At 35.7% G+C, this 23,890-nt stretch overlaps 1 protein-coding gene across 2 annotated transcripts in view; it reads right to left on the bottom strand.

Moving 5' to 3' along the window:
* The window catches only part of LOC123314392 (CUGBP Elav-like family member 1), a 746,764-nt gene extending 723,264 nt beyond the window's left edge, over positions 1-23,500 (bottom strand). The window contains exons 1-2 of one of the 2 annotated variants that reach the window (XM_044899671.1): positions 23,354-23,500; positions 8,845-8,886 (exon numbers count right to left, since the gene is read on the bottom strand). In XM_044899671.1, the coding sequence (XP_044755606.1) occupies positions 8,845-8,886; positions 23,354-23,457 (146 nt within the window). In that variant the 5' untranslated portion in view covers positions 23,458-23,500. The remainder of the gene's footprint in view (positions 1-8,844; positions 8,887-23,353) is intronic. The other variant, XM_044899672.1, reaches the window with a different exon arrangement.
* Between the last annotated feature and the right edge of the window lie 390 nt (positions 23,501-23,890).

Raw genomic sequence — 23,890 nt, 5'->3', positions numbered from 1 at the left:
CATCAGAACAAAACAATTGGTATGGTTTGGGCATGTCCAACGAATGCCAGAAGACAGAATACCCAAACAGACATTGCTGTGGAAACCACTAGGGAGAAATAGAAGAGGTAGACCAAGGCTGAGCTGGAGAGAGGGAATTGACAGAGAACTAAGAGATAGAGACATACCTGAGGATTTGTGGACAAATAAAGAGGAGTGGAGATTGGGTGTCGGAAAACGACGTAGAACGTTTTGAGCCGGCTTACATATATATATATATATATATATATATATATTACTAGATATGATCTTCAAAATTAGTTATCGCAACGCCCCTCATACCTATTCGAAATCTAGGGTTTGTGCTCTAGGGGTTGAAGTTACGGGGATGAAAAAAGCGAAATAGTTGTTCCCCCTCGAATCAGAAATTGACGGGTTCGAGCGATTTTCCACATTTTCCGAAATTGAGGTGTTAAGTGGTCGTTGGACCAACCTGTATATCCAGCATATAGCCATTATATTTGAATATAATAATATGATGAGCTGCTTGATTCAGATTGAACATAGGTTATTCCTTCACATGCTGCATGTCAGTTTTAGAAAGGAATGAATAATTCATATATCTCGAATTCATTTAAAAATAATATGCCTATTCTATTTGCTCTTTGGACCCAAAATGTACAAGGTTTTTTGTGGGAAGTTACTCAATTTGGACAAAACTAATCCATCAAAATTCAAAGTTTTGTTGAATTACAACATTAGTTCAGTCGATTCTTCAGAAAAAAAGAGGTCGATTACCTACATCAATCTTATACCTAAAAATAAAACCTCCTGCCTTCTGAGTTATCAAGAAAAATCTTGAAATAAGGGAACAGACATTTCGAACTGTTCAATTATTAGTCTTACACTTCTGGAAACCTCAGAAATGTATTGAAATTTTATGTTCCGATTCATAATTTCGACATTTCATAAACTGAAAGTTGTTTTTAAGAATTGTTGAGAATCTAGAAACAATTTATGAAATGTAAAATTGAATTTCGGAATATAAAAATGGCCTTTTTCGTGTTTTGCAGAAGTCACATATCAATGAAACAGTTCGCCTTATTCCAAAATGAACTTGATTACTCCCAAAGTTTCCATTTAAGTTGGGGCGTTCATTTAGTTCATTCTGTTTTTTACGTAGATTCGAATGAAATATTTTAAAATATAGGTTTTAATTTGAATTACTTCTGTTTTGATGTCTTCTATTCGTCCAAATTGATGACCTTCTCATAAACAACCTGCACTTTTTAGGTCCAAATATAAATCAGTTTTATGATAACACATGATGGAAGAATTGAAAATGGTAAAGATTTCTGTGGAAAAAATACTAGCAGAAATATTCCAAACAATGTTACCTCCCGCTTTTCAATTTTTTCCCCGATAACTCATAAATACCTTTGCGTAAATACTCAAGGTATGGAAGCAGTTAAAAATTCACCAAATCAGCTCTGTAACCATACAAAGATAAACTGGGTGTGCTATTTGAAATAATAAACTAGTAGGCTGTTTCTAGAATAACCGGAAGTTGCGGAGGTCAGAAAATGTTTCTGGAAGAAAGTTCATTGTCAAAATTTCTAACATAGAAGATTTTAGCACAAAATTGTGATTCATTTTTCATAAACGCGTAACAGGCCATCACCCTGTAAAAGAGAAATACTTTAAGAAGGATATATACTATATATTATGATATAGTCTACCGCAAGTATCACTATTTTCCCGTTTTTTCGATACAACGCGTTGTACCGAAGAAAGATGATTAACAATATCACTGCGTAATACGTATCAAAAGCACTCCAATGTTGAAAAAACTGTTTTCATTCAATCCCAACACAAAAACGAATATGCAAACGACAATTATACTAAGGTAGGTGCGGGGAATAAGGCCTACTATAGTATGATAATAAGGCCTATTATCCAAACTATAGAGTAAGTAGAACGAGTTTGTCGAATATTACTGAATTGAAGTTTTTTCTTCGGATTGAGTGTGACTGAAAAAAAAACCGTCTTCTGTTGAAAGCAATAGAATACGGCAAGCGAATAATGCCAAACTGATGGAAATAGCACAATAAATCCTAACCAAAGTTACTCGAACTGACTGAATATTTTCAAAGAAAATTGTACTTCGTATGAAATAGATGAGGATCATTACAGTGACCATTACGTGTACGTTATTCGATCCAAACTCAATTCGCCACGATACATGGCATTTGCGGGAAAGCCCAGACATGATTTGTGATGTCATTGTTTGTAGTTCGTTTTCAATGAACCCAGAAAATAAAATACTTATCACTCTTCCACGGGGTGGAGAAAAACCGACTATTAGGAATCTTTATTTTTCAAACATAGGGGAAATAAATTGACTGAGGTCAGTTTGAAAGATAGGCGAATTTTTCCTCCTCCTTTCCTCCGAAACAGTCTCAATCGCCGCACTGCTACGAGAACATTGTGACTGACTGATTTCAATTTTGTTTTGTTTTGGATGTTTACTGTTTTGTATTTCTGCATTTGCTGGTTTCGAATATTTCCCCTGTTTCGTCTCATTGTTTCATCGGATATTCAATGAATTATATGATCTCTCAGAAACGAGCTGAAGTGTAAAAGATGCATAACAACTATGCACATGTATTGCTCTTACGCCCAGTATCATAATTAAATTCAAAACTCAATTATTTTATTGTCCTTTTTAGTAAAGCTAAAGTAAGCTTTGAAATTACCTAAAGATACTTTGAGTTTGATTATGAATCAGGCCGTTAGGCCAATATAATAAATAAACAATTATGAAAAGATAGGTTATTCCTTTTGGCACAATTGTGCATAAAAAATGAGGGCCAACTAGCCCAGCAAAAGAAGGATACAATTATGACAAATGGCAACCAAAGCATTAATTGTAATCAATGCTATTCCAGCGAATAGCTTCAGATATGTCCCAATATAAATATTGTTTTTTTTTCTTGGCGTAGTTGTTCGCGGTTTTTTTGGTCAAACACTCAACTTGCGAGAAAAATCGCAAGACACTTATTTCCACTGTTATAAGCATGAATAATAAATTTTTGAAGTGAAAACCAAATTGCCAATATATTCAATATCTTATGCTTGGTGATAAAATCTAGAAATCGAGACTTCAAACAATGTTCATAGACTTTACCGAAATTATTTGTTGAGGTAATGGGTCTTTAATTATTGGTTGTTTTTCTTCTGCTGCCCGATTTATATATAGGCACTGCAATGGATTTTTTGAATTGCTTAGTTGTTATGCCTTTATAGAGTTAACTCTATAATCTTTGGTAATCTATTTATTACATTTACAATCTCATTTTCACAAACAGGACGAAGAAAAATGAATGCCTGTTTAGATTGTTGATAGCAATGTTCTTGTCCCCGATTATTGCGTCACCGGCATCGTTCTCCAAAGTTATTTTTGGTGGTCTTCCATACTTTTTATTCGATGTAGCCTGATGCTGAATTGCTTGGCAGACCGTCCTAATATTGTTCCGCTCGTTTTCAATTTTTAGTTTATCAAAGTTAATTTTGGTGATTCTTATTGATACGTTAAGATAATTCCTAAATTGTTTATATTCTGCAATATTCGTAGAACTACTGTTATTTAACAGTCCTCTTTTCAGTATATCACAATGATGTATAGAAACAATTAACCCCTTTGTTATCCAAGGCTTCACTTACCGGTTTTTGTTAGATATCAACTTGTGCTAAGTAATTAGTTTCAGACATCCTCTAAATTTATTCAAAAATATATCGTAACTCAATTAGGGATTCTTCTCATTGAGAACATCATTTCATCTGCCGCCCGCCAACGTATTCTTCAAATGTTCGTTATTTATTATATTCATCTTGTAGAGTACAAACTTTTTTTTCTCCTTTACCTTTCAGAACAATTCAGACTCAGAAATATCATAACAACATAGTGATCTATAAGAGTAGACTATATATAATATTTACATCCCCTATCACATTTCTGGCAAATGCGTGATCTGTGATGATGAAGTTATATCCTTTTTGAATAGAATTTTGTAAAAGATCACACGTTGAATAGAGCTTCTCAATTTTATAGTTTTATTATTGATAGAAAGACGAAAAATAATAGTGCAATTAGAAGTACAACTAAAAACAGATGAAGAACTTGACCAATTGCTCACTCAGAAAGAGGAATTGATGAGAAGGAAAATTGAGCATGAAAGAAGAACGTATAGTACAGGTTGGCTTTGGAACAAGCTAGACTGGAGAGTACGGATAGGGAGGAATCTGGAGAATCTGAAAAAGAGTTCTCAGAAATTGGTACTTTAGAGGTAGATGGAGCTAGAAAAAAGGTGAAGCATGGGCTATTTAGAAACGAATCAGTTATTTCGTCAAACTCTAGAGACAGTTTTGTTGGTGATCGAAATTTGAATGAGGGAATCACAGGGAATTTCAGAATAATGTCAACATAGCATTTTTACGATGGAGAACATTTGGAATTGATGGAACTTTATTCATTCAATATTGGCAAGTGCTACTGGGTACTATATATTCACCCAGAGCGCCACCCAATATGAAACGGTGTCCGATTCAATCCCCTCCAGATAGAAACCAAGACATATTCATATCAGAGGGTGGTATGCATCTGAATTTATCCTTATTATTGTATTCATTGCCTCCCTGTTTAGGCGTGATCATTCTTATATTATTGTACCACTGGCATCATCTCTGCCGTGATCTGAACGTGTTCTTAGACTTCTCAATTCGTCATACGTCTGTTGTTCGCAAAGCGAATCGGCGTACTGAAGGGAAAATATGGGACATATGCTATTGTCTTCGTCTTGTTTTCTATCTGGAGGAGTTACTTTATTCCATATCTCACAGTATTAGGTTGCCTGGTCAAAAGTGGGGCACATCCATGGTTGCTTAGATTTTATATGTTAAGGTTTAAACGCTAGCAGGGAGATCGACAGAGAGTTCAGAAAGACGATTTTTCCGATCTTAGGAGGGTGCTTCATTGATTGAATGCTGGAATTGAAACAGATTGATTATTAACAATAATTTAAAATTTTTTTCATTCACACATTTATTTATCAATACTATAATAAAACGATACATAAGCATGGAAATTTATTTTGATTCTGACTCATCAGAAGTATCCACCTCAAAATCAATTTCTTCCTCGTTTTCCTCAGTGTATGGGTTGACTTCGACACAACACTGATCAGTTACATGCGCCACATTGCGTTAACAAAAATTGTACGCAAAATTTTTTGTTTCAGTGAAATCCAGCATGGTGGGATCTAACCTTTTTCAAATTTTTTTCCCAGGTTCATCAAAGAAAACCAATAAAAAAGATTTTGATTGCATAGATTGTACTGAGCTGGCAATGAAGTTGTGTACCACTTTATGCAGGGGTCTGCCAGCTTTCCACGCATTCACGTGCTGTGATTACAGAGCTGCGTTTTATTACAAGGGGATAGCCAAGCCTTCTCAAATATTTTCAAAACGAACAGACATCCAAGAAATATTCGCATCATTGACAGATACAGCAGATCTTTTCGTCGGAGAGAAAATTGAACGCTTTCTTGAGTTAACTGCTCATATTTATAGCATAAAACAGTGTATAAGCGTCAATGATGCTGGATATCGGGTGTTCCAAAAAACATATGGAACAAAGGAAAACAAAAAAAAATTTATGAAAAAGGTTAGATTCCACCATGCTGGATTTCACTAAAAACAAAAAATTTTGCGTACAATTTTTGTCAACGCAATGTGGCTCATGCAACTGATCAGTGTTGTGTCAAACTCAACCCCTATATTGAGGAAAACGAGGAAGATATTAATTTTGAGGTGGATACTTCTGATGAGTCAGAATCAAAATAAATTTCCATGCATATGTATCGTTTTATTATAGTATTGACAAATAAATGTGTTAATTAAAAAAAATTTAAATTATTGTTAATAATCAATCTGTTTCAATTCCAGCATTTAATCAATGAAGCACCCTCCTAAGATCGGAAAAATCGTCTATCTGATCTCTCTCTCGATCTCCCTGCTAGCGTTTAAACCTTAACATATAAAATCTAGGCAACCATGAATGTGCCCCACTTTTGACCAGTCAACCTAATAGTGTGAGATATGGAATAAAGTAACTTTTCATTAATAAAACAACCAATTAAATAACTGATAGGGGTATATAAAGGACCTTGTTGTCTACCTGTTTTTACCTGGCAACCTCATAGGAGTACCAAGAGAAAACTAGGCAACCCATGTTTTCTTGATTCCTCGTGAAATATTCCTTCGACTTATGCTGGATTTTCATAAATAACAAATGAGGGTAGTAGATCAAAAAATGTTGATAAAAGTGGAGTGAACGTAAACAACGCTTTTCAATATGAAGATCGCAAGAAAAGTCAGAAGATTCAGATCTTTTAACGCTTCCCTACAGCAATCGCGATATCCCAGTCCACCCAAAATTCTGACAGCACATCTCTGCAGACGGAAAACTTTGAGAGCGTGGGTGCTGTTTCCCCAAACCAATAACCCGTATCTTAGATGTGATTCTACCAGATTCTCCTGAGTACATCACTAAAAAGAGACCCGGAAAGAGCTCTCGAGCGAATATATTGCTGCTCAGTCTTGAGGCAAGTTCGTCGATATGAGGAATCCAGGTTAGCGAGAAATCTAGACGATCGCCCAGAAATAACCGAATCCATGATATCTAGATCATTATCGACCTTTCTCAGACTCATCAGGAGCTCCTGAGATTTGTCCTCATTAATACAGAGTCCATTCGGAGAGAACCATTCGAAAAACCTCTACTGGACATAACGCGACATCTCCAACATAGAACCCAAGTCGGGACACTGAAGCAAAAATGCAGTGTCATCTACGAAAAGTATGGTATCCGGAAGATCGTTGATGGTCCAAGAAAAGATCCCTGACCCACACCGATCTCCATTGCCATCAACCCCGAGCACGAACCATTCGCAAGGGTTATCTATAGCCTATTCCCCAAAAAAGATTTAATCAATTTGGTCGATATGTGATTATTGGTGGTATTCTGCTTTTATCTGTAAGCCAATCTGTAACTTTTCATAAGCTCACAGAAAAATTGCAATTCTGGACGAAAACCTAACTGCGAGGCGGAAAATAGATTGTTTTCCTCTAGGTATACCACTATTTGATTGGAGATTATTTTCTCGATAATCTTTGAGAAAACAGGAACCATGGAAATAGGACGATAGTTGTTTAAGTCTCCCTCATCACCCTTCTTGTGAACTGGTATCACCTTCGAGATTTTCAGTCAACTTGGAAAAATGCCGTATCTGGGACATCTGCTCACCCGCTTTGTCACTGGCGGTGGCGATATAAATGGATTTATGTTTCTTTTGATTATTATCACGGAAAGTCCGTAATAGTCGGTGGATGAACTATTTTTAAAATTATTGACAACGTCCCTGACCACGGTCTGGCTTACCTCAGGCCGGACAAGACTCTTCCAGCACAAGTTGAGAAATGTTCATTCAACTCGTCGGCACATAGACTTTTTGGGGTTTTACTATGTTTCTTCTTTATGTGTTGATTGATGATGTGCCATGCAGTTTGGGATTAATTTTTGAATTTGATATTTTTTTTATCGTAGTACGCAATTTTTGCCATATTTATTTGTTTTCTATTATTTGCCCGTAGAGCGTTCCTTAAAGAATGTAGATCTTCCATTTTATATTTCTCGAACATTGCCTGAAAAACAAGGAGCTGGCCCCTCATGTTCTTAATCTCATCGGAAGGTGAGAATACCTTCCAATATTCAAAATAAAGGACATGAAAGAATTCATAATATTGTATAAAAATATCACAGCTTTGGATCTTCTCCGGGCACCAAGAGAGCAGATATGCAATTCTGACAAAACAAAGACCGATAAGAAACCATGAATGGGTAACTCCCCTTTCTTTTAACATAAATATACCACAGGAACCGGTGACCAGCTATTATAGCAGCTTATTCAAGATAGAGTGTCACAAGGGTCTTTACTGTTCCGTATATCAAATCCGAATATTTTATATGTCTTACTAATGATGTTATTGTAGTGATTGTTGAACTTAAAGTTGTTCTGATACAAGACCCCCAAATCTTCAACTTCATCACACCTCCTGATTTGAATATTATCCACCTGGTTCCACTAACCGATTATGCAAACTACAAAAAGGATGAAATATTACCAATTCGTGAGCTTCTGGCTTCGGCCGAACAAGTAGGAAACTAGCAGCTTCAACAATCTACCCGAGAAGCCCAGATCCTTCAGTTTCCGAATCAAAATACCATGGTCGACTCTGTCAACTACCTTAGCACAGTTAGTATAAATGAGATCTAGCTGTTTCTTATTCAAAATTGCATTTGACACATGTTCACAAAAATGCAGAGGTTTGTAATTGTAAATCTGTTAGGAAGAATGCTGACAGACACCTAAGATAATATTGATTTTTATTTTACATTTACTTATTTATTTATTTATATTTGATGAAAACTTCATCAGTAGGCTATCAAGCAGCAATTTAAAACTGCCTGATTAGTTGTTGACTTCCGAAAACCATGCAACAAGGCAAAAGTCGATGTAAATAGTATCTACTATCCTGAAATGTAGGTACCTAATAAACTTTTGTTCGGATTGTTGTAAATTCATAAGCAATTCATGAAATCGATTTATATTTTTCTCCTGTGGTTTCTGTCACAGAGAAATGATACAGTTCGAAATGGCTGTTTTCCTTTGTTTGATCGCCATCCATATGAATCAACCTGTACGTGTTGAAGTTCTATACTCAAATGAATAAAAAGGTAGTACTCACTCATTGTATACGGAGTCCTGATCATAGTTTTGGCTGACGTCACTGAAAAAGAGGTACAATTTGTCAGAAAAAATCAATTTCCATTATAAATAAATCTATATCTAGTTATGTATAGTTCTGAAACATGTATAGTTGCATATATGATATTCATATAAGTATTAATTATTGATAATCATGTTCGGTGGCTATGGAAAGTTGAATTTAAGTTGGTAATATTTAGTCCATTAGTTGAGATTTTGTGTTGCGGAATTCTGGTTGGTATAACGAATAAACATTGATCCTTTGAGCATAGAATTTTATATTCTATGGGAATCTATTCACTGACCGATGATAATTTGCATTTTGTACTGCTGTTTATGTTCTCAATTCAATCGAAAAAATTGTAATAATAATTGTGTGAATTTTGAATGCTCTGAATTTGAATATTTCTTCTTTTCAAGTACTGATGAAATGGTGTAACTTCGGACAGTAATTTTGGACAATTCGATGTAAAATCAAATTTAGCGGAAGTACCATCTCATAATGAGTAACCGAACATGTGTATCCTTTTAATTATGTTCACTATAATACAAACTTCAAATTAGAGTGAAAATCCGTTGTAGTGGTAGTGTTTATTTCTCGTACAGATGAGTTTAATAATAAATAAAAATTAAACATTCATGCAAATCACCATACTCAAGGCTTGTACAAACCTTTAGCACTGATGAAATAGATTGAAATAAGCAATTGCCGTTCTGAACTGGCCAAATGTCACGTTTATACTTCTTTTGTCGATAATGATATATAGATTTTCATAAAAATGGTTCTTTTGGTGTGCCAAAATCTACTATTTCTTACAAAATTAATGATAGACACACTAGTGATCCAGGGCGACCAAAAGCTTCGAGCAATGCAGAAGAAAGACTTTTGATTGAAGGGATTAAAAAACTGGCAGAGTGTGAATTTCCTCTTTATATGACAGATATTAGAGGGTTAGTCCATATACATATATGGAAAATAAAGAAAGCCGAGATGAAAGGTTAAAGAATGGAAATAATCCTGGGAAGGAATAGATGAAAAAGAGATTTCACTTAGATTATGTGATAACATGAAGAGGGCGAGAGCGGCAGTTAATCATGACATGATAAATAGATATTTTGATGAGCTTCAATATAAGAACATACTTTGTGTATCCGACTATCGAAGATAAAAAAGTAATTACAAAAAAACAAGTTATTCAGGTTTTGGAAGAACCCAAAAATTCAAGAAGAAATATATATATTTCCAAAGTTACGAATCTTGATATGTTTTAACAAGTTTTTTATACTTACATACAAGTTTTGAAATAATTTCTTCTGTTTTATGTTTTTTTAATGTTGAAATAAGCCGAATTATATTATCTGGACAAAATTTCCATTGAAAACCTCTAAAATATGCTGATTTCAGTAGTTTTGGTGTTCGAATTCATTAAACACACGGAGTTACTTCAATTTACGTGCAATTCAGATACTGTCCGAATTTACTTCACCTATGCGGTGAATTTCGAACACTATTCAGGGTGATTCAAAACTCGAGGCGAAAAATTAAGGGACATTTAGAGACTGATATTCTTGATTGAACGTAAAAATTTTTTTTTTGGACGATGAGGCTTCGTTTCCGAGCTTTCGGACAATAATGTTTCTGTGTGCAACCAATTAAATTTCATAAATTACCGCCGCATGTTGGACGAAATGTTGTCGCCTGGCTAAAATTCCAATGGTAGATTGATTGGTCGGCGTGGACAGGTGCTATGGCCAGCGAGATCACCTGATTCGAATCCTTTGGATTATTTTGTATGGGGAAATTTGAAACAACAAGTTAACGCAGTGGAAATTGATGATAAGGAACAATTAATGGAACGAATTATTAATGCAGTCGAATCCACTCAGAATAGGCAAAACATGCAATTAGTGTACAATCCTCTTATTCTGCGCTGCCAAGCATGTATCGATGACAAGGAAGGCATTTTTGAACATTTGATTTAATTTTTTCTGTTTTTTTTTATCACCTATTAAAGTTTGAAATTGATGACATGCAGAAATTTTGAACACTTTTATTTCGGAAAAAAGACAATATCCAAAAATTTTATTTTACTTTTTTTATCATGAATAGCAGCCTGTATACGTTCCTCAATTTTTCGCCTTGACTTCTGAATCACCCTGTTTATCTGAATAAAAACAAAACCTCAATTTGACTATTTTTGATATGAAATATGTTTGAAGAACATACCAAAGAATCTATATAAATTTTTTCAATATTTTTTCACATTTCACTTCTTTGTATTCGGACGGAAACTTTATATTTCGTCCGAAGTTACCCCACTTGATATAATGAAAGTTTAAAACCTTGATTTTTCGATTTTAAAATGGAAATGTAGAAACTCGCTCGGAACCGCCAATTTCTGACCCCTAAGGGTTGAGCAAAACCCCTTGATTTTGAATAGGCATGAGGGGTGTTGCGATAACTAATTTTGAAGATCGAGTACAATCTGACCCTAAAATTATGCTCCAAAATGTCCGTCGATCATGAAATAACAGCGAAAATAGTGAAGGAGGCAATGTGAAATTTATATCGAGAATATTATTCGTATTCGACACATTTTGAATATATTTAGTATTAATGTTGTAAATTTTTGCACAAAAAAGTAGACGGACCATGTTTTTGATATACCTTAGTCTATCGTGAATTTTGAAGGACGTTAAAAGTGTGTCCAGGCGATTGTAAATTTGTAGTATGATTAAAATAGTGTATTTCATAGAAGAAAAAGTGGAAATGATTATATAATTATTTAGAAATTGAGACACTGTGCGAACAACAACGGCTTCATTCAACGAACGACATCCGGGAAAAATTTATCCGCTGCTTACGTTGTGCAACTGGTTGCCAAATTTCAAGCTTCTGATTCAGACGGAAACAAAACGAGGGTATCTGAAAGAAAAGAAGCGAGGGACGTAGCTACCTCAGGTCATGTAGCAATGAATACTACCTTTAGTACTAGGAAATTGTTCGATGAGTCGAGTGAGTTCATGACAAAAGCAGACCTATTCATAGAGCTGTAGAAGTGAAAGTTGAAGAGAAAGTCGAAGTGAAAGTGCCTACTATCAACGCTACGGAATATTTGATTCCGTCTGTGAAGTTTGTGTAGGTTCTATATATGTATGTGTTATCGGAATTACAATTCGTAAAAATTTTGTTGGTGTTCATCTCCGGAGTCCAGGTCTTGTCTTGATCGTTGGTTCTGCAGAAAACATCAGGTGAGCTTATTTTTCGAATCTTTTTCCTGAGTTTTCTCATAGCGTAGAAAACTTTTGGCTTTATACCATAGTTATATTAGACTATTCCAGTGAAGATTCCTGAATATTTCATTATTTTCAAATTGTTTGATATTTTGAAAATTTTGAGTATAAAACCATGTCGGAAACTTCAGATAATGAGGGTTCCTACATGGAAGCGACCGATGCTGAAGAATTCAGCGAAGGCGAACACGAAGAGCTTGTAAAGCTCAGGGAAGAAAATGGGCAGTTGGAAGCTAAAATTGTCAAACTGACTGAAACTGTGTCACAGTTGGTAGGTGAGATGCGCAATAATATGCCGAAATCTCATACTTACTCCGCAATCACAAAACCGGTAGCGGGTTCCAAAAATAATTCCTTTAAAGGAATAATGATGCAACGCTAGTTGCGAAGGCCCCAAACGCGACACCAACTAAACGCGCGAAAAGAAAGCTCCTCTTCTGATGGGGAGACCATCAAGAAGACAACGGGAGTGCCTAAAAGGGATGAAATCCCACCCATCACGATGATGGGTACATCAGATTGGGAAGAGATCTCAAAAGCTCTCTATACTAAGAAATTCAGTTATAACCGGGCTACCGTCATTCATTCATTCATTGCTGTATCCCGTTACCGGGAATATGACAACAGAAAAATAACTTATTTCTTCGACCAAGTTGGAAAGGAGTACTCCACATACCAGATGGAGGAGGAAAAAAAATTTACGCCATCATTAGGCATCTTCCAATAGACGCAGATCTGGAATTGATCAAAAATGACCTGACTTACTGATTACAGGGAATCGATGATGCTTAGGTGTCTAGAATGACATCAAATAAAACGAAAAAGCCGTTACCATAATATCTGGTTAAAACGCAAAAGAAGGATATATACGACATCCAACGACTCCACAACCTCTGTATTGTGGTCGAACCAAAAAAGAAGGCAGAAAATCCAAGCCAATGCTTCAGATGCCAAAGGTACGAACACGCACAAAATAAATGCTCCTTTCCGTAGAGATGTGTGAAGTGTTCGGGAAACCATAGCAGCAAAGATTGTGAACTCACTAGGAAAGGTGAAGAAGGAAACGCTACATGCGTTTTATGTGGTGAAGAAGGCCATCCAGCAAGCTACAAGGGATGTACCGAATTCAAGCTGGTAACCAGAAAGAAGAGAGCCGGCCAAAAACGAACAGAACAGAAAAAGCCGTCGAATAAAGCAACACTCGCAAGAAAAGTTCTGGAAACTGTAAAAATCAAACCTGCAGAACAGAAAAAGAAAAAGGAAACTTCTAAGCCTATGCAGAAGAAAGAGAAACAAAAGAAGACTCAATTAAAACCGACTGTAAATAGTCAACAAGGAAATAGAAAAATATCTGAAACAGCCGATGATTTAGATATTTTCACGGAAAAAATATTCAACAAGATATCTTCAAGCATTATTCAGTAAATTCCTCAAGATAATCTCGTGGAACATAAACGGGATCAACACTCGGAAAGCCAAGATTATAGCCCTACAGGAAACAAGAATAAACCGGAACAGACGACTGAATTTCATGAATTATGAAACATATAGATGAGACAGAATTACAAACACCGGAGGAGTAGCAATATTGGTGAGAACAGATCTGAAACACTACTTTGAAAGTAGATCCGACGAAACACAAGGAGAAACAGAAACAGTGACGATTGTTGCCGAATTAAATCGACAAAGAGTCGAAATAACCTCGGCATATAAGCGACCACAAAACAATTTATTGGAAGAGGAGATAAACAACATGTTGGAAGGGACAAACCCCAAAATCCGCATCGGAGATTTCAACTGTATATCCCCATTATGGAACAGCAGAATAGAGAATAGAAATGGCAAAAAACTTAAGGATTTCGCCGACAAACAAAATGCCATAGTGATTGGATCAGAGTTACCGACATATCTTGCTTTTGGTATAGGAATACCAGATATAATAGATATCGCGATATTGAAAAATATAGTTCAAGAATTCTCGATTGAAACTTTGGAAGATGGAACCTCAAATCACAATCCCGTGGAACTGACAATTGAAGAAGAACCAAGAGAAAAACTGATGGAAGTAAGAGAATATACCAATTGGGCCAAATTAAGCCATTTAATACAATCGGAAATAACAGAAATCCCAACAATTAGCACTCCAGAGGATCTGGAATGTGCGGTTGATAAACTGGAAGAGATAATATTAAAAGATTACGAAAAAAGCACGAGGAAAGTTAAGAGACCAGCACAAAGTCATCCGCATGGCGATACGCCTAAAGAAGTAGAAGATCTTATACGAGACAATCGAGGACTCAGAAGAATAAATCGGATGAATAAAAATGATCTTACTAGAAGGAACCTCAACCACAAAAGCCAAGTTCTGAAATATGCCCTGAAAGATCTAAGAACAAGCAGATGGATCAAAAGGGTTCAAGAACTAAATACAATTGATCATTCTGCATAGAGAATGCAAAAAGGCTACGAGGAGAAAAGACTAAAATTCCACCCCTACACGGAGAAAGGGGAATGGCGTATACCAATACTGATAAGGCAGATGCATTGGCGGACTCGATCGAACTAGAATCGAGAATAAATTACAGGATAGACGACGATAATGAAGATTTGGAAGAACAGGTTGAAGAAAATGAAGAAGAAAGGGATGAATTACCAGCGGCTGCTGAAATAGACAAACCAACATCGCAAAATGAAATCAGGGAAATATTAAGAAGTTTGAAGAAAAGGAAAGTTCCCGGAAGCGATGAAGTAACGAATGTTATGTTGAAGAAATTACCTAGAAAAGGTATAGCTGCTCTAACAAATATCGCGAATGGAATTATGAGGACAGAACACTACCCAGAAAAATGGAAAACAGCGGAAGTCATAGTGTTCAATAAACCATTCGAAGAGAAGAAGTTCCCACCAAACTATAGACGCCATGTCGGCGTTAGGAAAAGTAGTAGAAAAAATTATATCCACGAGGCTAAATGAGGCAACCGAAAATCTGAAACTAATACCACCAGAACAGTTGGGATTCAGAAGAGAGCATTCAACAGAACAACAATTATTAAGGCTCACAGAGTACATTACAGAGGGATTCCAAAATAAACAAGCTACAGGTCTTGTTTTACTAGACGTCGCCAGAGCATTCGACAGAGTATGGCATGAAGGATTAATATATAAGATGAGATGTTCTGGATATTGGATCAAAATATGATGTTGATCCGGAATTATCTCAAAAACAGAAGATTTTACGTGAAACTGAAAAGAGAATGCTCCACAACAAGAGATATAGAGGATGGACTACACCAAGGGTCAGTACTTGTGCCACTTCAGTACAACATATACATTCACGATATTCCGAAGAATCCAAGAACCATGCTAACGTTATATGCTGACGACACAGGCATAGCAACTCGACACCGCAACCCAGAAGTAATAGAACGAGTTCTACAAGAAACGATTGACGAGACAAATGACTGGTGTATAAATAAAGTGGAAAATCAAGCTCAATGGACAAAAGAGCCAAGCAATATTACTACGGAAGAGAAGACTGCGACCCACAACGAATCTAGAAGTTGACGGCGAAGAAATCGACTGGAAAAATGAAGCCAAATATTTAGGAATAACGCTTGCCAAAGTACTTACTTGGAAAAGTCATATCAAACAAGCAATCGACAAAACGAAAGCAGCGATGAATAGACTCTGCCCTCTAATAGAAAGAAGAAGCCACATGTCGGAGATAATCAAAGCCGTTGCTAGGCCTCAACTGATTTATGGATCAGTTGCCTGGGGGTGTCGCGGCAAAGAGCCACATCAAAAGAATTCAGGCCAGTGAAAACAAGCTGCTACGATGTGCAGTAGATGCACCTTGGTTTGTCAGGAATAGACAGATTTATAGGGACCTAAAATGGGAAACCATAACGGAATTCATGAACAGAAAATCAGAGAAATTATTCGAAACAGCGAAAAATTATCCGAATCAAGAACTCGGGAGACTAGTGGACTACGACCCAGAGGAAGACAAAAGGAGAATGCGAATTACCGAAGGAGACCAAGAGATCAATTAAGAAGAGATTAAAATAAGAACATAAACTCATTGAAAAATCCAATAGTGTTATCCATCAGAGGATAAACACATAAATCCCAGTACGATAGTGTGCGAGAAGAAAACCGACTAAGAGATGAACGGTTTATAGGCAAATGCCCGGAACCAATTTTCAAGAAGCAGTTAAGGGTTTTTTGCAGATTTTCCAAAATTGTTCGATGAATCTGGTGTTTCACGCACAACAATAGTGAGAATCATTTAAAACCATAAATTGTATCCTTTCAAGATACGATTGGTTCGGGAACTGAATAAGGATGAACTCGATCGCCGTCTCTAGTTCTGTGAAGTGGTCAGTGAAATGATTAAGGATAATCAAAATATGTTCGATATGCATTGGAAAACAGTATAACTGAAAAATCCAAGATTATTTTGTGAGGTGCATACTCAGCTTAAGGCGGCTACTGATGGAAATTCCATAATTAGCCCAGTAATCTTACTGGCCAAATCTATTCAGATCCATTGGAAAACGCAATTTATCCAGCCCCCGTAAAAATATTGGAGAATGCAGAAGACCATCAAACTATCATTTCCCAACAAGATGGCGCACCACCTCATTTTGTTCCACCGGTGCGTCAGTTCTTAGAGGAATATTTTCCTCACGCCCCGAATGGAAAAAGATGACATATAGAACGAACACCCAGATCACCTCATCTGGCTCCACTGGACTTTTTTCTATAGGATCACCGATCACCTGTCCAACATTCACGCTACTCAGATTGAGTCACTGGATGATTTGCGAACTCGGATCATTAATGAATGCCATCAAATTACATCAGAAATCTTGAGTAATGTACGTGAAAGTTTTCGGCAAAACTTATATTGCTGCATGGAAGTCAATGGTGCTCGTTTCCAGCATTCAATGAACTAATCACAAAAGTAAGTACTCTTACACTACTTTACCTGGAAAAAGCGGAAATTCAGATTCAGATAGTACCTATTCGAAAAAATTTCAATATGAGGTATCGCAACAGCCCACATTCCTATTCAAAATCGAGGGGTTATGTTCACCCCCGTTAGGTGGTTGCAGTTCCCGTGCGATGGTCATCACCTTGTCGTGGTGCACGGGCTCAAGTAGTTGCGAGGAATCTTAAGACTTCTTCCCCATAGCAAGGTATTATACGATAGTTGACTAAATACCGAGGGCTAAACCGCTGAGCAAAATCTGTACCCCAGACATCCCCATAGTGAAGGGATATCCTAAGACATCCCCAGACATGACCGAATTTACTAAGACATCCCCGGACTTCCTAAGACATTCCCAGACTTCCTAAGACATCCTCGGACTTCCTAAGACATCCCCGGACTTTCTGAGACATCCTGGACTTCCTTAACCATCCTTGGAATTTCTATGAAACTATATATCAAAATGATGGATTTATCGCGCGGAAAACGATATTTGAAGCAAAATGTGCATTCGTATGACATAAAAGAACCATCGGCCAAATCGACTGCGTTGCGTTCAACTTAAATAAGAATATTTTGGACTAAACTGAAGGTAATTTTACTTCAACATTTTGAGATAATTCATGGTGAATTCACATATTGGACACCACCACTTCTTTAATAGATTTCTCAACTGACTTTATCTCATTCGATAAATTAATTATTCAGATTATTTATAAATAGTGCCAAACTTGAAATTTCACCATGAATTATAATAATATATTGAAATGTAAACATAAAATAACCTCGATTCAAATTTCCAGCATTCTCATTAAAATTTAAACGAAACATGGATAAGATTATTTCGGCAAATAGATGCTTCTGTGTAATATGAAATTCACTGGAAAGAAAGATTGATCTCGCTCTATGAACTATACCAGAGAAATAGTGTGAAAATATTGTCTGGCACGGAAGTACGTGAAAAAGCTAAAATCGAGCAATTTGGACACCCTGTACAGGTATTCGATATCTAGTGAGGATATTTCGGAAACTACGGAGTATGAGCAAAACAGGACGAACTTTTCCGAGTTTTTTTCGGACAAACAAAAATAGTGAAAACCTTGGCCTCCCACGACAAGAAAGTTATGTAAATTTTTCAAAATCTACGAAATCTTCATTTTAAATCAAGCAACTTTTTCATGTCTAATTGAGGAGTTGGCTATGTAGCCCCTGCTTCTTTGGCCCAGGAAACACAACTTGGTTCAGTATTTGAACGTCTAATATTCATCCTGATGGTATATTTTTCGTTTTGGTCTATCACAGTACAAGTGTTTTACGTCCATATTATACAATTTTTTCTGTAGTCGTTTAGCGTTAGCCATATATACCAAACTATATGTTCTTTGCTTATCAATATTTTTTTCAAGAACTAAAGATTATGTTTTTTTTTCATATACTTCAATTATTTTACACTCTTCGTCATATTCATCAGTTATTAACGAAGTCTATAAGATCTCCGAATTATACGTCGAATATATTGGACTTTTCGACGTACTTCCTAAACCTATATTAAACAAATATGTGATAGATTTTTGAAATGTTTATAAGTGGAAGTCATATATATATACATACTGAGATCTATTTTGTCTCCCAATATATATCGCTTCTTTCTCAGCTTTAATAATTTTTCACAATTTATAAACTAGGTCTATGAAGTTCTACAAATTATACGACTATAAGTCGTATATATTTTAACCTACCTTCCTTCTCCATAAACTTAGGTGAATTTAACGGATATATGGTAGGTTTTCAATCTGTCTTTTAGCGAACTTTTTCAACACTCATCATTAAGGTCTAAAAGTTGTACCCCATAATGAATCTACACTGGACGAATATATGAAAGGTTTCAAATATGATTATTATTATAAGCCATATGTAGATACCTACTACATTACTTCTAGTTATCAGGGGAAAAAAAATACTAGACCTTTATTCATTATTGTCATATCGATGTTTCTGAGTTTTATATACCTACATATAGTTCCAAACATTCAAGTTTTTTGAAGTTTCGCTTATTTAAGTGCTTCAACTGTTTGAGCTGATTTCACCAGATAGCTAATTAATCATCCCACATCGAATTTAATCTTTTTCCACAAAAAGCACCAGTTAAATGATAGCTGTATATAAATGGTTGAGCCGTGGCAGGAATAATTTGTGTATAACATTCATATTAGATATTCTTGAATAGAGGGTACAACCATAGGTGCAATAAATGAAAAAAAAATACACATTGAACGAAAAAAATTTATATTTGCATAGTTTTCTATAGTTTCCACGCCAAATGGAGTTTAATTCATTCGGATTGATGGTCATCAACCAATTAGGTAAAAATTCCCCCGATTCGACTCTTCACAGCGTTGTCACATGAAACGAAATAATGTCCTGTCCATACACTGATTGCTTCAGCCATCAAAGATTCTGCTGTCTATACTTGTGATCTGGAAAACTGAATGAGTCCTGTTCAATTACTATTCACTTGATATAATTGTAGGCTACTAGTTCTAATTCGAACAATCCTAGCAGATTTATGAGAATGTTCAAGATCTACTACATTTTTAATAGACTGGCAACGTTGGTGCCATGTTTACGTAGGCAGAGGATCTACGCAGGCCCGACAGGCCAATGGGCAATTAGTTATCGTTACAATACACGCATGTTCCAGTCACGGCCGTGTTTTTATGCCATGCTATGCCTCATGCGCTGTTCGTAGTTCGTTCTCCTTGTCGTCCATCTTGAAATAGTTTCGTAAGCTGTGTGTGTTTACTATTCGTTTTGTCTGGAGGAAATTAATTGTACTTTGTCATGAGTGATTGAAATGGATTCTGACTCGGATTCTGATTTGACGTGAATTTTCTTCACAATTTGAAGAATATGAACCTTTAGTGAAATGCCATAACGTAAAATCAGCTTGTAAATTATGTGAATTCTACACATTATTTACAGGGTAGCAATCATTCGCGTTTCTTATCATAGTTTATATTATTTTCCAGAGAGGAGCGTTTATTCATCGAAAAGGAACTGAATGTTCAACATAGTGATGGACATGTTTAAACATCTGCTAACAAACAAAATGGCATAACCGATTTTGAGGAAAGCTCTCCACTTTTAAGTCTACGGTGAAACTTCGATTCATGCCCCCACCTCGGATTTTAATGATTATTTTTTATAGATCGAATTTTTTATAAGGAATCGAATGGTATTTGTCTCAATCTGCGGAAACTATATAGTTATAATTTTTTGAATTTTTTGTAAAGTGCTTTTTCTCGAATTCGACAAAGTGCCTACGTCAGATTTTTTTGCAGATGTTTTTCTGGATGCAGGAGAAGATACAAAATAAATTCGTACAACTATCAATCTCGGCAAACTTTCTATTTGAGAGAAACGATTTTTCCAAAATTTCATCAAAATACGTGCTATATCATTATATTATTATGAAATACATATTATATTTTCACATTTCGGTCCTTTAAACTTAGATTCAAATCGCCAAAAATGATATTTTCATGTATAAAATTGTTTTTTCAGTGTCCTAACCCAACCTAAAAACCTAACCTAACCTCAAAATAATTCAGTTCAATTTTTAGCCAAAATTTATCAATTATTCACATTTCTCCCAATAAATTACCCCAAAATTCCAGTTGGTTGTAGTTCTGTTGAGAAAAACATTCGAATTAATCGAGAATTACAGTGAACAAACATTCAAATGTCATACTTGAGTGCATTTAACGAATATTTCAAAAAATCATTGCCAATGAACTATAAATTTCCGCAGATTGAGATTACTACCATTTGATTCCTCATTCATCATTCCTCCACATGAAACATTTTATCGCCATCAGAGTTGAGTCGGTGTGTCGTGTCTCAACAATTATTGTTGAAACACAAGCGGTCTGTGTTCAAAGAATTCGTTGAAAAATAATCCTCCTTGAAGAAGATGCATAAGTGAATGCACACGAAGATAAATCGATTCAGTTATTTCATTATCATTATTAATTAGAGGAAAACTGTTTTGGCATTGGCACTTATGTGGCAAAAAGCATTTTCTAACATTCTTCTAGCTTTCGTGAGTTCAAAATCAGACATTTTGACATCATTGAAGCGAAACCATAATCGCCAACTGCTACGTATAGCATCAAAGTGTCTTTGAGTGGAGAGTCATCTTTTCTTCCATACGAATACAGATCGAAAATAAAATATGCTTCGTTTACTATCAGTAATAGCCATAAACTGACTATTCTTGAAGACGTAAGAACTTTTTCCTTAGTACAGCCAAATCTTTTAGCATGAGTGATGTGGTAACCAAATGAGAGTCATCTAAACTCTTTTCCTAGAAACCTGAAACAGATAAATGATAGTCTGTAGTGATGTTATGAGACATTAGCAGTAATAAAAGTATATCGGTGATGTAGAAAAAACAAATATATCTGCATGTATGATTTCGATGTTGTCGTGTACATTGTAATAGCCTGTTTCGGTGAGTAGTACAAGAAACTTTCGAAACATATGATATATCACCATTACATGACGAAATGAAGAGAAGGCTGTAGGAGACTGTAAGAAAAACGGTGTATTGAAGAATGTTGCAGTTTTTAGAAACTTTAAAAAATAAAATGAACAATTCTACAAACGGTTTATGTCTGATGATGAAGCATTAACTGGAACTTGTGAAAAATAATATTATGAGCAAGATGGACCAACCATTTCATCACCATACATCTTGACAAACACGAAGTGGAGCTTCCACAGCATTCCCAGATTGCTAAGCATTTAAAACCAGTAAAGAAAGAGTTGCTCTTCCTTGATAATCTTTTGCAACAGCCTATATCAAAAGAAGAATATAATTGATTTGCTTCACGATACAGAGGCACGGGTGTAAAACAAGGACCACACAAAGTCACTAAGATAAAATTGAGTGTCTTCAAACATGCCACAGTTATTGCAATTATGAACCAGTACAATGAAAACCAGTCCTTTTTCTACTTCTTTTTCGAATAATCATACTTCACCACAACCAATTCACCTCATACAGAATATTTTCATTTCAAACTAGCTCAGACATAGTTCATAAAGCTTTCAGCATATGCTCAAAATGCCGATGACCGATATTTGTAATTACATAATAACTGATGTATGACAGTGAATGCAATGATGGCATGAATAAAAATGATGTAAAAATTTTGATTTTTTTTTTGCTCACCTTAGCATTAAAATCAGTTTTTCCATTGCTGTTATAGGTTTCTTCATTCTGTTGTCCAATCTTCTTCAGTGATGTCCAAAACTGAGAAGAACCCCTCTTGTGTCAATCTCATATAAATTCTGAACTCTTCGTCTTTGTAAGATGACTATAGAAAATGGTCACAATTAATTTTGGTTTTCTTAATTTTCGAAAACCTCTCACTTTTCCGAACATCACAAAGTTTTTGAGAATCAACTCCTTTTCCTGGTCATCTTTACTTCAACCATCCCTGAACATTGCTGCCATTTTATGGAAATCACACACAACCACTAAAAATGAAACCTTACACAACCTACGTCCATTCAAAACGCTGAAATACCCTTGACCGCTTCACGGTCATGCCCGTATGGTTGGGACAATTCAAATCCACGCTACGATATAACTCGTCACTAGGAGAACTTAGGTACATAGTTTCAAATTCAGAATTCGTGGTAACTATTGGTAGAAATTGTAAAATTTGAGGGTCGATGTGAAGAGTATTCTGAATGTTTCCAAGAGAAATCTTATTCGAACCCCCTAATGTCTCTTGAATATTCTATTCAAAAATTACCCTTGTTTCATAGTTGAAGTGAAAAAAGTGTTTACTTCAAGAAAATCCATAAGTCTGAGCCTTGTTCTAAAATGTCGTTGAAAATTGTTTTCAGTTGGCTGCCCTATGTTTGCTTTGAGTAGGACCGAATCTGGAGAAATTGTACAGATCATTTCGCTAGTTTTCGGATTTCGCTGAATTCTTTATTTCGGAAAAGATGCTCGGAGATATCCAATCGCTTTATTGCAATCCTGACTTTTTTCAAACATTTTTCGTATGAAATTATGAAGTAGGTGAAATTTTTTTATCTGTATGACCTTGATTATCCAGCCATTATAAGCCACACCGTATGTTAAAGCTGTAAGTAGACTCCTATGAAAAATAAGAATGATACGTACTTTGGTGCTGAAGAGCATGACATGAACTTTACTGCTTCTACATCCCGAACATCCTGATACTCGTCCTCGAATTCTTCGTATGCTAAACACATTTCATTCCACATTATATGAAAAATTTAATGAACATAAGTACGGCGAATTTTGAAAAAAAAGGATCACTTTCAAATTTTGACGCGGACCGTTTTGACACTTCACAAACACTAACTTCTATTTGAAGTATATTTTGAAAGAAATCATGTCACACAAAAGGCGATTTTTAGCGTGTTACCGGTTACTTGTGGTTATGTCATCTGAAGTTACCGTTGTATTTTAGCGTAAAACCGGTTATGGAGGGGAAGTGATATGACGTCATATCCTACGTCATTAGTATTTACCGCAAATAACCCAGCTCGCGATCAGAGTTATAAGCGGTGACAAGGGATTGTTTATTTGTCAAATGTATGACACGATTGAATGAAAAACGTTATCGAGAAAAAAATCGTATTTTTCATTTATTATATTGTGTTCAAAGTGCTATTCTGTATAGTTCTATTCCTG

Source organism: Coccinella septempunctata, chromosome 5, assembly GCF_907165205.1.
Source record: "Coccinella septempunctata chromosome 5, icCocSept1.1, whole genome shotgun sequence".
Taxonomy (NCBI): Eukaryota; Metazoa; Arthropoda; class Insecta; order Coleoptera; family Coccinellidae; genus Coccinella; species Coccinella septempunctata.
The sequence above is the reverse complement of the archived record's forward strand: the minus strand, read 5'-3'. Positions and strand labels throughout refer to the sequence as shown.